The sequence below is a fragment of the Anas acuta genome, chromosome 1 (assembly GCF_963932015.1).
Source record: "Anas acuta chromosome 1, bAnaAcu1.1, whole genome shotgun sequence".
NCBI lineage: Eukaryota > Metazoa > Chordata > Aves > Anseriformes > Anatidae > Anas > Anas acuta.
The window spans coordinates 126,561,216-126,579,346 of NC_088979.1; the positions used below are offsets into that span (position 1 = coordinate 126,561,216).

An 18,131-nucleotide genomic window follows, 5' to 3' on the forward strand; every position below is an offset into this window, starting at 1 on the left:
TTTTTCAGCTAGTACTGATTTATTCTCTTTGCACTTGGCTTTGTTGAACTTTATGATGCTCTTCTTGGCTCATTTCTCCATCCTGTTCAGATCACTCTGACTGGCAGGATGGCTCTCTGATGTATCAGCCCCTCTTCCCATTTTGGTATCATGTGCAGTCTTTACTGGTGTGCAATCTGCCCCATTGTCAAGGTGGGATAGTACTATCTATGTTTAGTACTATCTAACCATGTTAAATAGTACTAGACTGGTGTCCATTTTGAATTTCTGCCACTGAACACAACCTTCTGAGCCTGTCAGTTCAACCCCCATTGCCATCCACTTATCTAGTGCATATGTCCTCAGCTTGTGCATGAGGGTGTTTTTAAAGACATGTCAAAAGCCTTACCTGAGTTTAAACAACATTCACTCCTCACCCCTCATTCATCAAGACAGTCATCCCACTGTAAAAAGCTTCAACTCACACAGGTTACTTGTGCCTTTTCCTTATGTCACAGTGTAATATTAAAACCCCCTTTTAAAAAAAAAAAAAAATAATAAAAAAAAAAAAATAAAAAAACACCAGCAAAACTTGAGAGATTAGGGATCCACTCAGTTCAAAGGTTTCTGATGGAGCAGAGGTCAAAGCATTCAGTATGCTTTTCAAAAGATACAGCAAAGGGTTTGTTGATTGTATTTGTCTTCAAGACCAATATTTGCTATGTAACCTGACTCACCCAGGTTATCTGTGCCTTATCTTTATGGCACAGCCCTATATTGTAAACCTAGGGAAACCTTGACAGAGAAGGATCTGCTTAGTTCAAAGGTTTCTGACAGAGCAGAATGCAACTTCTTTGGGTAAGCTTATTAATGGAGATGACAAAGGGTTCATTTACAGTTCATTTACAGTCTTTGTCTTCAAAATCAGTATGGTATAAACAATTGGACTTAGGTAAGAACCTTGTTATGGATTCTTAATACATTTATATAAGCCAAGCATAATTGCATAAAAATGGTTTGGGCCTCATTAAAAAAATTATGCATTTTCCCTACTTCCAGATTTCTTGAACTGTGTATCTTGCTCTGTGTTTGTATAGAATCTGATGCAGGATATGTGGAATGTAATGTTTCAAAAATGATCTTATGTAGAAGGGAGGGTGTGATGCTACTCTCATGTGAATATCATTTTAGCTGTAACTTCATGGATCACTTCACCTATAGTACCATGAGAAACATTTGGCTTACTTATAATGGGGTGGTGGTTTCATATTGGTAGGAAGCTCAGCACCACCATGCAGCTCACTCTCACTCCACTTCCTCAGAAGGACAGGGGGAGAAAGTATGATCAAAAAAGACCCTTGTGGGTTGTGATATGGACACAGAGATAAGTCACTGATTACCATCATGCGCAAAACACACTCAGCAAAGGGGAAATAAATGTAATATATTGCCTACTAATAACAGAGCAGTGATAACTAAAACCAAACTACAAACACCTTCCACCCCATTCACCCTCTTCTACAACCTCCCCCAGAACAAGGCAGGGGAATGGGGAATGGGGGCTGCAGTCAGTACATAATGCTTTGTATGGAAAGTGTTATGGACCTCCCTCCTTCTTCACTGACCTTTATGTCTTTAGGGTTGTTTTCTCTTGCATTTTCTCACTCCTCTCTCCCAGCTGCTGTTGTGCAGAAGTTTCGCTTTCTTAAATCTGTTTTCACTGAGGTGCAACCATCATTGAACTGAGCTCACTGATTCAGCTCTGGCCAGTGGCGGGTCCCTTTTGTAGCCAGCTGGAACTTGCTTTTATCTAACGCAGGGCAGCTTCTGGACTCTTCTCACAGAAGACACCCCAGTAGCCCTCTGTTACCAAAACCTTGCCATGTAAGCACAGTACATTTTACCTCTTGCATCTGTAAAAAACTTATTTAAAAATTATGATGAATATATATATTCATCACACAATCTTCACACACTTCACAGAAATCAACAAAAAAAATTATCCACACCAAAGTGAACATAACATCATCACAACACCTACAGAGGTGGACAAGTACACACAGTCTACCTCTTGTCCCTTTACAATATTACAACAACACAAATTCACCACAGTTATTACACTCTTCGGCAATATCCCCTCTGTGGTTTGCCTGTTAAACTCTCCCAGTTACTGTCCTAACCTCAAGTTCCTTACAAACGACATGTTGGTAGCCAGAAAGGGCTGTGCTGCTTTATCACCGGCAGGTTTAATGATTTAACACTGTTATCAAAACCTTGCCATGTAAAATCAATATAAATGGACAGTGTTCTCAACTGCTGTTATAATGAATCCTGTTTCATTTTCAATCAGCTAAATCACTGGAGAAGGTCCATAAGAAAGTAAAACAAATAGAACATGATCAGAAGCTGCAAAATATCTCCAAGACTGAAGTACGCCAAGCTGATAATATGAAAGAGGAAAAGAAGATGGTACATCGTTTGCTGTACCCAGACTCAGCTCTGTTCAAACGGTGGGGTGCAGATTTAAGTGAAGAGGAACAAACTGTTGCACAGGAGCTGTTCTTAAAATATGGGTATAATGTATATATCAGTGATCATCTGCCTCTGGACCGACCTATCACAGACACCAGATCTCCCAGGTACAGTAAAAGCCCTCCCAGCATTCACAAGGTGACATGAAATTAAGGAGAAAATCTGAATTGCTTTGGAATAAGTTATTGTAAGGTATTTTTCTAGAAATTAGTTGGTTCTTGAACTCAGTAAATAATATATATTTTAAGCAGACCAGTGGTACTATGGGAGCTGGTGTAAGTAACCATTAGAAACCTTATTAGGAATGAGTATCTGTTCAAAAAGGAAACACATTTTTCTGCATCGTATGATAAGATACATAATTTGTTGCAAAATATACTATTAAACTTCACTGGAGTTAACTGGTATAAATGTGGAAGAATGTCACAAATATACTGAAAGCCTACATCTTAGTACCTATAGATCCTTGTATGAAATCTGACAGACAGTTTCAAATAATGTGACATGTAAAATGGGTTGCAAACTGGGCCTGAGTTAACCATGTCATGTTGTTGGTTAAAAGGGAGTTGTCTTACTGGCAGCCCTCTGGAAGATTTCAAGAGCAGGTTAGTCTAACAGCCACCAGTAATGACATAGACAGGAATGATTCTGTAAGGAGGTAAATGGGGTTCCCCTAAGCTCCTGTGTAAGAGAAGGACAAATCCCTTTTCTCAAGGTGAATAGTGCCACTGGTTCCTGATCCTGTTGCTTGGAGCTGGTTCCATCTAGGGCAGACTGTTGCCCTTGATTGTGGGTGTCCTCTGAGTCTTGCATCAAGCTTTAACTCTGATGCATAATGTCAGTTTCACATGTGTTTCTCAGTTAACAGTGACTGAAGTAGTGTGAGGATTGTGTGGTAGCTTCTCAAGTGAGTTTTGGGGGTCTTTCTGTGCAGTGTCTCTTGGAGTGCTCAGATTGTGGATGTGTGGAATTGCATAAGGGGAAAAAGCTGCCGTGCAAGTGGTGGAGAGAAGGACAAGGGAGCCAGACCTCATTCAGCGTTGTGCCAACCACAGATCTTTTTGAGGCAGCCCCAATATGAACAATGCTCACCCTGCTTGGGGATTGTTCTGGGGAGAACTAGCTGGAGCAACCATTGCAAAGCTGTGCTGCAGCAAAGCAAGCTCATGATTGGTCTGTGTGGTCCTAAAATCAGGTGCAGTGCCTGGTACTCTTCTGTTTAGTTAGGAAGACATACTTGTGAAGACCTCCTTTTGAAGATGTTTTTCACCCAGGTTTTTGTACTAATGGACAGTAAAGCTAAGGAAACTACAATAAAAATGCATGATTACCACTTCAGAGGTCTCATTAGAGCACGAGCCTGGCTCTCAAAGGACTGTATTACATAACTACACAGCTCATGCAGACTGTGTTTTCCCCTCCAACATCTTAAAAGAAGGACTTTGTGTTAGTCTCATGAACATGTTTTTAAGGGGATTAAACAATCAGTTTGAGAATACAGATATGCTCTGTTGTTTCCTCTAGCGGGAATGAGCAGTTAGCACTATGTGGCTGAAACAAATAATGAATCTTGGATTTGGGTCTTCCTTTTTTCATTCTTATGGTTTAAGTCCAATATCGCAGGTCTGACTTCCTGCAGATGTCTTTCTCTGATTTTCTTCAGAAACTGTATTAAAATTGTTCTTCTATTACAGCTGTAAAAAGAAGACATACCCCAAAGACCTTCCAACAATTAGTGTTGTACTTATATTTATGAATGAAGCACTGTCAATCATCTTACGTGCAATTACTAGTATAATTAATCGAACACCTGCTCATTTATTGAAAGAAATCATCCTAGTAGATGATTACAGTTCAAATGGTAAGTGACCCGGGGAAGGCAGGAGTCTTGCAAATGTATGCTGCTATTGTGTCACATGAATGTTGGTGGCCGTTAGTATACACACAGGGTAGGCTGCTCAAAATTAAGACACAAATTGAGTATGTGAGAAAAAACACACCTCCTTAGTAGCCTGGAAAATGTCAACTAATAAGGAACAGCATGATGCTCTGCAAGTATTTGAAAAAGGTTAAAAATTGAAGTTAAAAATTTGTTATTGTGGGCTCATAAGACAAATTACAAAAAAAAAAAAAAAAAAAGAGTATGTTAAAATAGCTATTTCTGTAGGCATCTGAAATAACTCCTTGAAGAGTGGTATACTGAGTTATGGAAAATAGTCCTAAGGGAAGCAGAGAATGCATCATTGCTCTTAAAATTGAATTGAGCAAGGCATTGTAAGATTATCTATAAGAAATGGTTATGCCCCTTGTCTTAGGGGTACTTTTTCTTCCTTGCCTAATGAGTTGTGTGTGATTTCTCAATTTTAAGGTTTGTAACTGCTAGAAAAACATGCCAGTTTGGATGCAGCAAGAATTCAAATGAATTTCAAAAACAATGCTAAGAGGTTCCAAATTTTCCATCCCTTTTCTCTAACACTATATACACATGTATTTTTTTTCTTTTGGTAAGGGAGTTGGCATGCCTTTTGCATGGACCATTTTGCCTTTTGCAGGACCATTTCACATTTTCAGGACTGTTTATTTTCTCTTTTCCTTTCCACAAGCAATACGATACACACATAAATTACTGCACAAAGACAGCTAGTTACTTGCTTTTATAGCATGTGTCTAATAAAGTTTGTACATACTGATGCATTTGTGTAAAATTTAGAAACCATACAATACCACTCTATGTAAATTAAATTTAGGTACATAATCATACTCCTGGAACTAAAACTGCATTTTAAAATAAGCCTCTTGAAATCATTAGTACCTGAATAATTTTAGCTATTCTACTGTAAAGAACAAATCAGTTTTCCATCTGGAACTGTGAGAAGCTAAAAAGCTGTTATGTACATGATCTTCTCCATTTTTAAATATTGATGACCCCTGTTATTATTTTTAAAAATCATTGAAATGTGTGGGACATTTTTAGATGATCTGAAAGGACCTTTGGAAACACAGATAAAAAATTACAATGCAAAACATCCTGGACTGCTGAAAATTGTCAGACATGAGAGAAGACAAGGACTAACACAAGCCCGGATTTCTGGCTGGGAGGCATCAACAGCAGATGTTGTTGCAATTTTGGATGCCCATATTGAAGTGAACATGGCTTGGTAAGACTACTAAGAGTGAGGGGTTTCTGACATGGGGAGATAGTGGTGGACAAGGAGTTCAAGTGTGCAGCTGGGACAAACATCTGTATATGGCTCTCCTTTCTGGTCTGCCACATGTTAATTAACAGCCAACAAGTTATCTGTTTTTGAGAGGGAGAGAAACACTGGCTGACTCTTGTCCATGTTGCTTCATTTCCTGGTAAAAAGGTTTTTCTCTCAGTCCTTCGTGGGCCAAAATGGCTTTGGTCCAGATCTTTCTTTCTCCCTTGATAACATGCTAACTGATATTCTCTATTTCTTACAGTCTTAAAGGTAATATTGAAGGCCTCTAGTCATGGCTTTAAGAACTCTTTTGGACAGGTTGGGGTGCAAGAGTACAGAGGGAAAAATAAGGTCAGTTCTTCCAGGTCTAGCAGTAATTGAGACCCAGTAAAAAGGCTGTCTCTTTGTCAGATTATAAAAGTCTCTGACCAGGTTCTTTTAGATACTAGACATGAGACATGTTTAATGTTTTAATTCTAAATTTACTTATTTGAATGTTTTTGGCCTTACACAGAATTTTGTTTAGAAAAGTGATACTGCACTATACTGAAGTCACAACACAAGCATAATATAGCGATTTCAATCGAACTTCAAATTCAGTTTCAGTTGAATCACAATATGAACATGATTCACATTACTAATCCCTATATGCCCACCATCAAGATGCTAGATGGCCCCATCTGCTTGGAAAGAATGCATGTGTTGAAGACAACTCAAGTCAGTTACTCTCTTCAAAGTTAATTTTGCTGGGTGTTCAATTTTCACTTTCTATGTTGGCCTGAGCCACATATGCACTTCCCTGATATTGATCTGGCTGGCTTGGGAAGATAATACTTCCTACTATTATTTTAGGAAGGACCTGTACATAACCAGTTACCCCACTCTACTGATACTGCTATTTATCTACAACAAAACTCATTCATACAAAGGTCCTTGATGTTGAGATAAGTTTAATTTCCTTTGCAATCACTGTGATCACTCCCTATATTCTTCTCTGAGCTTTATGTCAGTCCTTGCCTATCTTCTGTGAGATTTCTTCCACTGTAGTGGTTCATTGATTGGTCAGCCCTTCCATCATACAGCAGCTATGCCATCAAGGCACAGGGAAGGAGGGGGAATGATCAGTGCTTTACAGCATCTCTCAGGGTCTTTTTCTCTTCTTTTTTTGTTTCTTTATGCAGATAGTGAAGACTCTCTAGAACCTGTAAGATGCAGTCCAGGATAGCAGTAAACCCAGCAAGTTGTGTGGAACTTATGTTTATTATAATTAGTGACAGTCAAATTCAGAAGTTGCCTAATGTAAGGGAGAACTGAGCCACAGCATTAGGAAATCATGTTAGTAGTGCTCCAAGACTGGTACATAACTTTTCTTGGAGGCCAAACTCAATGGCTTAAATAAATTAATTAACCCAGTTTTATTGAAACAAGTTGTAAAATGTAGTTCTGTTCAACAGATTTCATCTTTTTCAAGCTGAATAGACTGTTCATTCATTTTGGTAGGGCTGAACCTATTTTGTCTCGAATAAAAGAAGATCGCACTGTTATAATATCACCGGTATTTGACAATATTCGTTTTGATGACTTTGAGCTTCTTCAGTATTCAGTGGCTGCAGATGGATTTGACTGGGCACTCTGGTGCCTTTATGAACCTTTACCAGATGAATGGTATGCTCTTAAAGATGAAACAGCTCCAGTCCGGTAAGTATAAACAGCATTTGAGAGGGTTGTTTCATAGGTGGTGGGGTAGAAACTTACAAAGCACATTGTAACTAGATTGTTCGTTTGTAACTGAGGATTCTTCAGCAGACCTAAAAGTCTCAGTATACCGGTTTGCCAGACAAGCACATATCTGAGCTGTGAAGACTCATATAGATTCAATTTATTTCTTTCTTTGAAGTTGTTGGAGTGATGCACAACAAAAATAATCTTCGGCAACATTTTTCAACCCTTACTGTTCATGCATCACACAAAACCAAGAAAAAGACATGAACACAATGCATATAGCTGTTATACCTACTCTTACTGCTAGGCTCCAGTCTATTTCCTTGTGTTTCTCACATCTTCCTTAAACACTCAGATTAGTTTATGTATTCAACAGAAGATGGTCACTAGTACTGTGGTATCAGCAACCAGCTTGTGATGAATAATAGAATCGCAGAATGGTTTGGGTTGGAGGGGACCTTAAACATCATCTAATTTCAACCCTCCTACCATGGGCAGGAATACCTTCCCCTAGATTAGGTTGCTCAAAGCCCCATCCAGACTGGCCTTGAACACTTCCAGGGATGGGACATCCACAGTTTCTCTGGGCAACCTGTTCCAGTCCCTCACCACCCAGTGAGTAAAGAATTTCATCCTAATATGTAATCTAAATATCCTTTCTTTTAATTTTAAGACATTACTCCTTGTACTATCACCACACTCCTTGACAAAAAGCCACTCCCCATCTTTCCTTGCCCACCTTTATGTACTGGAAGGCTGCTATAAGGTCTCCCCGGAGTCTTCTCTTCTCCAGTGTGGACAACCCTAAATCCTTCAGCCCGTCTTCATAGGAGAAGGACGGGCTCCATCCCTGTGATTTGTGGCTGAAAGCACATATTTCTGGCTCATGTTGAGCTTCTGAGCAGCCAGCACCCGCAAGTCCATCTCAGGGCTCCTTTCATAGAATCATAAAATCATTAAGGTTGGAAAAGACTTCCAAGATCATCTGGTCTAACTGTCCCCCTACTGCCAATATCACCCATTAAACCATGTCCCTAAGCACCAGATCCAACCTTTCTTTAAACTCTCCCAGGGACCGTGATGCCTCCACTTTCCTGGGCAACCCATTCCAATGCCTGACAACTCTTTTTGAGAAGAAATGTCTTCTAATTTCTAACCTAAACCTGGCACAACTTGAGGCCATTCCCTCTAATTCTATCAATAGTTATCTGAAAGAAGAAACTGAGCCTGAGCTCCCCACATCTTCCTTTCAGATAGTTGTAGAGGGCAATAAGATCTCCTCTGAGCCTCCTCTTCTCCAGACTAAACAACCCCAGTTCCCTCAGCCACTCCTCACAGGACTTGTATTCGGGACCTTCACCAGCTTTGTAGCCTTTCTCTGGACATGCCCCAGGGCCTCGATATCTTTCTTGCACTGAGGGGCCCAAAAATGAACACAGTACTTGAGGTGTGGCCTCACCAGAGCAGAGTACAGGGGGACGATCACCTCCCTGGTCCTGCTGGCTACACTGTTCCTGATACAAGCCAGGATGCTGTTGGCCTTCTTGGCTGCCCGGGCACACTGCTGACTCATGTTCAGACAGGCATCAATCACCACCCCCAGATCCTTTTCCTCTGCACAGCTTTCAAGCCACTCTCCCCCATGTCTGTAGTGCTGCATGTGGTTGTTTTGGCCAAAGAGCAGGACCCTGCACATAGCCATGTTGAACCTCATCCCACTGGCCTCTGCCCACTGACCCATCCTGTCCAGGTCCCTCTGCAGGGCATTCCTATCTTCTGGCAGATCAACACTTCCCCCAAATTGGTGTCGTCTGCAAACTTACTGAGGGTGCACTCAATTCCCTCATCCAAGTCATCAGTAAAGATATTAGAGGATGGGTCTCAACATTGACCCCTGGGGAACACCACCAGTGACTGGTCTCCCACTGGCTTTAACTCCATTCACCACTACTCTGGGCCTAGCTGTCCAGTCAGTTTGTAACCCAGCAAAGAGTGTACCTGTCCAAGCCATGGGCTGCCAGCTTCTCCAAGAGAATACTATAGGAGACTGTGTCAAAGGCCTGGCTGGAGTCTAGGTAGACTACATCAACAGCCTTTCCCTCATGCACCAGGCAGGTCACCCAGTCATAGAAGGAGATGTGGTTGGTCAGGCAGGACATGCCTTTCATGAACCAATGCTGGCTGGGTCTGATCCCCTAGTTGTCTTGCACATGCTGTGTGATTCCATTCAGGATGACCTATTCCATCACCTTTCCTGGCACTGAGGTCAGGCTGACAGGCCTGTAGTTCCCTGGGTCCTCCTTACAACCCTTCTTATAGATGGGCATCACATTAGCAAGTGTCCAGTCATGTGGGACCTCTCCGGATGACCATGACCGCTGACAGATGATGGAAAGCAGCCCAGCAATCACATCCCCCAACTCCCTCAGCACCCTTGGGTGGATCCCATCAGTCCATTCTCCACTCAGCCTGTATTTGTGCTTGGCATCGCCCTGAGCCAGATGCAAGACCATGTACTTGGCATTGCACAACCTCATGAGGCCTGTCAGGTCCCTCTGGATAGCATCCCTTCCCTCCAGTGTGTTGATCACACCACACAGCTTTAATGTCATCAGCAAACTTGCTGAGGGTGCACTCAATCTCACTGCCCATGTCACCGACAAAGATGTTAAACAGAGTCGGTCCTAATACTGACCCCTGTGGAACACCATTCATCTCCACCTGAACATTGAGCTGTTGAGTGCAACGCTTTGAGTATGATCATCCAGCCAGTTCCTTATATACTTGAATACATCTGTCTCCTTGTTCTACAAGGATTTTGGGTGGTCTTGACAGTCCCTTAGCTCTTAACAACCTTCTGTCACACAATATTAAAAGAAAAAAACAACTGGTAACAGTTAAGATATAATCATGGCAGATGTTTGTATGCTACTATGCCTTCTAACTAAAGGTTGGAGATAAAACTGCACGGATACCTAGACAAAAAGCTATAGGTGAAACTGGTTTCTGTAATGTGTTAAAAACATTCTATAGTAAACAGTAATTGTTTGACAGGAGAAGGGAAAGAAAGAAAGCCAACTGTAGCATTGGAGATTTTTTGTTGTACTGCTTGAGACAAATTAAACATGCTTCTGTTTAAATATGAAAAGATTCCATGAACAACGCATTGGAAAAAAGTCCTACTGCCCTAAATGGATTTACAAAGAGTCTCCAAAGATGCAACACAAGACAATTCCTTACATATACCTTCACCAGCATGAGCCATAGGAGTGCTGTCACCATGCACCTTAACCTGGTATTTGGTTCATCTCCCTGTACCAGTTCTGTTTGCCAAAAATGGTTCCTGAGCATTGTTTCCTTTCTTAATGACAAGGGAATCTTCCCTCCTTTATGTAGAGTTGTTCTGACCCTGTAATTCCTACTTCCATTCAATTGAACTCATTCTACTGTCAGGCCCTCTTGCACTCCATGTCAGATCATTCCCTGGTCACAACTACAGAGTAATTACAATTTCCTCTTTGGTAGCTTAAAGAATGGTTTGGTGTTGGGGAGCTCGGAGAGGAGGTCCACAATTTTTGGATGGGAGAAAATAGAAATGGGTTTGGTCACAGTGGATGGGAATATCAAAAGAGGACCAAATCCACCTTCGGTCCCCTTTTCCCTAGTCTCTAGGTTGGATTCATCTGCAGTGAAATTGTTCCTGCCACACAATTGTCTCATTGGTTTCAAAACCTCAGTTGATAGCAATTTCATGATCCCCCTTAGCAATGTGTCTTACTGTGTAAGTTTTTTTAGTGTAACGTCTAACCTTACTCTTCCTCACTCCAGTTTAACTTGATTTCTTTCTTCTTATTTTAACTGCCACTACATCTCTCCTCAAAATAGAACTAATTCTTTAAACAATGCTAGATCATGCTTTTTAGACCATTGATCAAAATTATTTGTTTTCTTCTGGATTCCTCTCTGCTGATCCACATTTTGTTTTGAGGCTAACCTGTTACTCTCCTTTGGATATTTTTGGAAGTTTAAGCTTTGATTGATGGCCAGTTGACTTTATTTTGTTTTAATCACTGTTGCTTCTTTCCAACTGTGCTTGTTTTATACTACAGGAGCCCATCTATAATGGGGATTCTTGCTGCAGACAGAAAATTTCTGGGTGAGATTGGTGTACTAGATGGTGGAATGCATATATATGGAGGAGAAAATGTTGAACTTGGCCTGAGGGTAAGCCATTTATTAACCTTTTGCTGAAAGAAGCAGTGAAAATTAGTATGCAATTTTTTGGGAAAAAAAATATTTTCTTACCCCTATTGTTGTTTTTGCACTTCACATCCTCCACTCTCAAGTTTTTCCAACATTTGCCATTATTACTATAGTACTAACAAATAGTTGCTTGAGCCAACCCCAACCAGGCAACAACAAAATCAAATTTTCCCCAATGTCAAAGTTTCCAGTACTAACTTAGTACTTACTTCTTTACTGTCTGATTCATCCGCTTCACCCTTCCAGAAGAGGAAGGATGCCAAGGAGTGTGAAATTCCCTTGTAATTCCTAGAGTCCACATTAGCCCTTGGAATATTTGTGATGTAAAGTGACATCTTGATCAGAGTCAATATTTTAAATGATTCCATACCTGGAAATTATCTGTTCTAGAATTACGTCAGCTACCGCGTTCGCAGTGTAGCAGATACTGAAGGGAAAGCTTCCACCCATCCTGACAAATGATCGACCAAGACTAATAAGTATTTAAATTTACCTACTCTAGGGAGTTTAAAATCTATCTGTACACTTTTGAAGGGTCAAATACCTGGTTCTTGCCCCCCTTTAAGCTGGCTGCCAATAATTGTCATGTTTATTTACCCTGCATACTTGGTTAGCCAGAGTATATATTCCCTCACATACATATTTCCATAGCACAGTGCTACACATTGTTTGAACTCCCCAATGACTCCCTTGATGTAAAACAGTTAATATTTCTCCTGTCCTGACAATAGAAGATCATCCACATATTGTAACTTTAGCATCCCTTCTGGTGGTTGAAATTTCTCCAAAGTCTGCTCTAGAACTTTCCCAAATAAATTTGGTGACTCTGTAAACCCCTGAAGTATAACTGCCCATCTGTACTGTTGCTCCTGCTCCATTTCAGGGTCTTTCCACTTGAAGGCAAATATATCTCTACTCTTGGGGTCCAATGGACAGGCTCAGAAGGCATCTTTGAAATCTATCGCACTAAACCACTTACAGTCATGTGGGATCTTGCTCATCAGTGTGTATGGATTTGGAATCACAGGTGCCACTTCTGCATTATCTTGTTGATTTTTCTTAGATCTGTGTGGTGGTTTTACTCAGGTGGGCAGCCAAGCTCCACCACAACCGCTCTCTCACTCCCCCTCTCCTCAGGAGGAGGGGGAGAAAATACAACACAGAGAACTCGAGGTTTGAGATGAGAAAGGTTTAATTAAAGGGAAAGGGAATGGGAAGGAGAAACAGATACAAAAGAAACAATCAGTCCGCGCGGAAGCACAGAGAGAGAGAAAAATTATTCTCTACTTCCCATCAGCGAGCGGTGTTCGGCCACGTCCTGGGAAGCAGGGCCTCAAACGCGTAGTGGTTGTTCAGGAGGAATAGCCCCCTCCCCCACGAGAGCCCCCCCTTTTATTGCTGAGTGTGACATCCGGTGTTATGGAATATCCCTTTGGTTGGTTTAGGTCAGCTGCCCCGGCAATGTCCCCTCCCCATCACTTGCCCACCCCCAGCCTGCTGGCTCTTGGGGGCTTAGGAGTCCTGATGCTGTGCCAGCATTACGCAGCAATAGACACAACACTGGAGTGATATCAGTGCTGTTCCAGCTACGAGTGCAGAGCACAGCACTGTGCGGGCTGCTGCAGGGAAAAGGTGACTCCAGCTCAGACAGACCCAACACTGTCAGCCTTCCTTACCATCAGGATAGGAGTGTTAAGGGGAGACAAGAATGGCTCCAATAACCCATCATTAATCAGCCCTTTTGTTTAATACCAATTTGTCCTTCTATTAAGATAAGGTATTGCTTCTGATTTGTTGCCTTATATCCTCCCCGCATACCTGTCTTCAGGAGAGTGATATTAAGCCTTCCTCTATTTCCTTCCTTGACTCATACCACAGGGTCTCTCTTTTTTTCATCAACCTCTGTCAATAACTTAATTGATACTGTTATTCCAGTCTAAAAACTTACTATTTGAATGCCCAATTTCATCATCAAATCTTTTCTCAACAAGTTAGTCCCTGCCTTGGGTACATACAATAATTGCCCAGTAATCATTTTATACCTTAATCTCAGCTTGGTGTCCCCAAAAAGTGGCACTGTTATCCCAGTCCCTTCTGCCCCTGTCACCTTTAGGGTTTCATTAGTTAATTTAAGCTCTGATACTATGGGCCAGTGATGACCTAGCTGCCCCAGTGTACTGGGTTTATGTAGCAAGGTTTTAGTAGCGGGGGGCTGCAGGGGTGGCCTGGGTGAGAAGAATCCAAAAGCTGCCCCATGTCAGAACAGAGCCAGTTTCATCAGGCTCCAAAGGGACCTGCTTCTGGCCAGAGCTGAGCTGACAAGCGTTGTTTGCGCTCCTGTGAGAGCAGATTTAAGAAAGGGGGCGGAAACAAACAAAAAAATTGCTTTACAACAGCTGCTGGGAGAGTGAGGAGTGAGAACCAGCCCTGCAGCCCCCAAGGTGAGTGCAGAAGGAGGGAGGGTGGTGCTCCAGGCACCACAGCAGCAGTTCCCCTGCGGCCTGTGGAGAGGCCCCTGGTGGAGCAGGCTGCCCCCTGCAGCCCATGGGTCCCACATGGAGCAGATCTCCACGCTGCAGCCCCCCCATGGGTGGAGGAGCCCCCGGTGGAGCAGGGGGATGTGGCCTGGAGGAGGCTGCGGCCCATGGAGAGCCCCCAGGAAAGCAGGAGCTGGCGCTGGGCCGGAGTTGCAGCCCTGGAAAGTAGCCCACGCAGGAGCAGGGGTCCTGGGCGAGCTGCCACCCATGGGGGACCCGTGTTGGAGCAGTTTGCTCCTGATGGATGGATTCTGCAGCATGGACCCATACCAGGAGCAGCTCACAAAAAGCTGCCACCCATGGAGAAGGCCACACAGGACCAGCACCCGGTGGGAGGGACCCCACGGCGGAGAACAAGAGATAGCAACCCTGAATGAGCTGCAGAGAGGAAGCGTTACAGACCAACCACAGCCCTGACTCCGGCCCCCCCATGCCAGCCTGGGGCAGGGGAGGAGGTGGAAGAGGGTGGGTGGCGAGAATGCGCCCCCAGCTTGTTTCTTTTTTTTTCTTTCTTTCTTTTTTTTTTTTTTCCTTTTTTTGTTTCGGACTGCTCCAGCCCATCATCAGCAATAGGTAATAAATTTTATTAATCTCCCTATTCTGAGTCTGTGTTGCCCATTATGATAATTGTTGAGTGATCTCCCTTATCTCAGTCCTTGAGAGCTTTCCACTGTATTTTCTTCCTGTTTCCCTTTGAGAAGGGGGAGTGATGTAGTTGTAGTGGAGCTCAGCTGCCCAGCTGGGTAAAACAACACCCAGTATCTACTTTAAATACAACTTCTTCATTAGGTCCCACCATTACATTTATCAAGGCCTCTCGATGTGGACCAGCTTTCTGAGAAGCCCTGACTCCCCTACTCTGAATTTATAACAGCAAGCAATCTCTCCTCCTTCTTCCTTTCTGGACACTCCTGTTTGAGGTGACTGTCCCAGCCACACTTAAACATCTTCTCAAAGCCTGTCCCTGCTAGGATTTAGGCTGTAAAACAGGTAGCTTTCCTTGCCTGCCATTCTTTTTTCTCTCTTCCTCTCCCTTCCATCCTGGGACCGACTTCCCTGAAACTTTTCTTCCTCTATCTCCAACCCTCTTCCTCACTATCTGGTCCACTGTGAATACCATTAGTTTCGCTCTCTGCGTTTCTGTCTCATCTACCCTCCTGACAAACACCTCCTGGGCCTCCCACAGGAGGGTCTCGAGTGACTGTTCCATCCTTCTACCTTCTGGAGCTTTTTCTGTATATCCAGTCAGACTTTAGTCACAAGATGAACTTTGAGGAACCCTTGGGCTGCTGGGTCCTCGGGATTCATCCCCAAGTGTTCTCTTATTCCTGCTTCCTTAATTCCCATTATTATTATATCCCTTAAGTCTCCCATATGATTTCTGTGTTGTGGGATATTATCCCAGTCGGGGTCGGCAAACAGATATTTCTTCTCTTCTGGAATTACTCCTTGTCCTGGGGGTTTGGTTCTTCTTTCCCATTCTTGCATAGCTGCCTGCCTAATCATTCCCCTCCTCTTCTCTAGTGAGTAACATACTCAAGATCAATATTCTCCCCCCTGCCCCAAATATAAATTAGACCCTAGAAACTATTGTAACTGTACTGCTAGTCCTGTAGAGCCCTCAGTTAAAGACTTAATTTCCTTCTTAAATTTCCTAACCTCTCTGCTGGTGGTGTGTGTGTGTGTGTGTGGGGGGGGGGGGTTCACATAACCTATTTGTCCTTGTCCCACTGGGACCTCCCTAAGACAATACATAGGAGTGTTAGTACTGTTAGTATCAGGGAAGAGGAAATTCTTGATCTCTCTTCTATGTTGTTCTAATTCTTGACAGAGACTAGAGTGCACTTTTTGTCTAGGGACAGGATTAGGATTGGGGGGGTAAGAAGGTGAGGGTGTAAATTATCCAAGGTTTCCCATCGACTTGTCCTTCCCTCTGACTCCTCTTTCTCCTGGTCATGGCCCTTTTTCATTAAAAACTGACTTACCCGCTGCACACAGCAAGCAGCGTAACAATTCCTCCTCGGAAAAAGTCTTATCATTTGTATAAATTCAAAGCCTGACAAACCCAGTTTTCATCAGACACATATTTAGGCCAAAATACTGCTGTTCTGTCAATTGGTTCCTTTGTTTAGATTAATACACAGTATTTAATCATTTTCTTTTTATCATTTCCTCTAGTTTTGGGATTATTTTTTTCCAATTTCTCACCATTCTTCCTGGAGGACTATTGGTAGGCACTGTCCTAGGGATATCTCCCTGTCTCCTGGAACCCTTATTTCCTATTTTTCCTAGCCGTTCTCAGTGTGTTGCTGCAGAAATTTTTCCTCCTGTAGGGTACCACACACTAATGTGCCAGTTCTAGAAAATGGAAGTGTACTGCTGAGCACTTTACCATGCACGGCAGTACTGTATACTAGATTTCCACAAGACTCTTCCTTTCTCTCTTTTAACTCGCACTTTGTCTCTGGCCATACCCTTTGTGGAGCTACAGAACTGCGGATTGGGACTCCACACCCGCTTCTTATCGTACGTCTCAATCACACTTCACGCAAGTCTTACCCAATCCCCAAGGCAAACTTAGTATTTCTTACCTTGGTCTGTGCACAGAGTTACCTGGTCAGTTTTTGAAACTGGAGTGCCTACCTTCCTTTCTTCCCCAATTCTTCACCGATCCTGCCTTTTTAACCAGTCGCAGTTCCTTTGTCAGCTCTCTGCAGAACCACCGTCACTAAGGCACAGGACTGCTGAAATCAGTGGGGCATGGCTTCCTGCTGTAGTGGTAATAAGGCTCTCCTGAAGGCTACTGGATCCTGGGCGAGCCCCCAGTTTGTGAGAAGCAATCTGCAGCCAATAACACAGGCTCAGGAGAGGATCTCAGTGAAGTAGCATTTTCATTCATGATTGCAATGGTGGGCGTTCGGCAAGGAGGAGCACACAGCGGAAGTGTATCAAGGGCCTGTATTCCCTATTATCTGACGCTGGATTCCTTCCTTGTTTCCTCATTGGCTGAGTGCTACAGGTTCATGAACAATGCACTGCTTGTTACAATGCCCTGTATGTGCAATTTTATTTGACCAACCTTAATTTCATCTATTTCTATTTTTTTTTTTTTTTTGAACTGGAGGGGCCCATGATTTTGTAGCTTCTTGTTCTTGATGATTCTGCAACTGCTTGTCTTGTTTTTTTTTTTTTTTTTTCCTTTTTTTTTTTTTTTTTTTTTTCTTTTAAGTCATCCTCCTTATTTTGGGACAGTGGGACCTTCCACTGTCCCCTTATCTGCTTAATATAGTCCCCACTGCTATGTCTGTGCAATCACTTTTGAATATGCAAGGTTAGTGGATTTTTCCACTGCAAGAGCACAACTTTAATTCTTAAAACAACAACAGAAAGGTCCATGTCCCCTAGAAAGTAATGTATTCTTCAACTTCAGATGTCTTCAAATCAAGAATGTATGACTTCCCCCCCCTCCCCAATATTGTTATCTGGAGTGTCTTCAGCTATTAGGGAACATGTTACAGAACTAAAAATTCCATTAGGAAGTATTTTTGAAAAGTAATGGTGGATGGAGATATTCTAGGAAACCTGAGAAGATTAAAAAACACCATAGTGCTTATCTTTCTAAAGAAATATGAAAGCTAGGGGGCTTTGAAAGACAGTAGTAACCAGGTTCAAAATGAACAAGAGAGAGGAGTAACTTGACTATCCCAGCTGAAGATCTGTGGATCTCCTTCCAAACAGTATGGTGGGTCTTAAAAATTTTCAGTCATTCATGAGAGTACTGAAGAGCTATTGAAGAAAAACCTAGTCAGAGTCAGTAAACACCAGTGAATCACAGGAATAAGCAGAAAGTCCCCTGGCCTGAAAATAAGTGAGGACTGTGAGCGGTAACATGTATTTG

At 42.5% G+C, this 18,131-nt stretch overlaps 1 protein-coding gene and 1 long non-coding RNA gene across 3 annotated transcripts in view; one reads left to right on the forward strand and one right to left on the reverse strand.

Moving 5' to 3' along the window:
• The window catches only part of LOC137841398 (uncharacterized), a 30,783-nt gene extending 13,385 nt beyond the window's left edge, over positions 1-17,398 (reverse strand). Inside the window, exon 1 of one of the 2 annotated variants that reach the window (XR_011088603.1) lies at positions 16,877-17,398. This is a non-coding gene — a long non-coding RNA (uncharacterized lncRNA). Of the gene's footprint in view, positions 1-16,824 lie in introns of both variants that reach the window. The other variant, XR_011088604.1, reaches the window with a different exon arrangement.
• Positions 1-18,131, forward strand: part of GALNT8 (polypeptide N-acetylgalactosaminyltransferase 8) — a 38,633-nt gene that overhangs the window by 11,491 nt on the left and 9,011 nt on the right. The window contains exons 2-6 of the mRNA XM_068654251.1: positions 2,330-2,618; positions 4,206-4,372; positions 5,486-5,669; positions 7,212-7,409; positions 11,543-11,657. Of these exons, the coding sequence (XP_068510352.1) occupies positions 2,330-2,618; positions 4,206-4,372; positions 5,486-5,669; positions 7,212-7,409; positions 11,543-11,657 (953 nt within the window). The remainder of the gene's footprint in view (positions 1-2,329; positions 2,619-4,205; positions 4,373-5,485; positions 5,670-7,211; positions 7,410-11,542; positions 11,658-18,131) is intronic.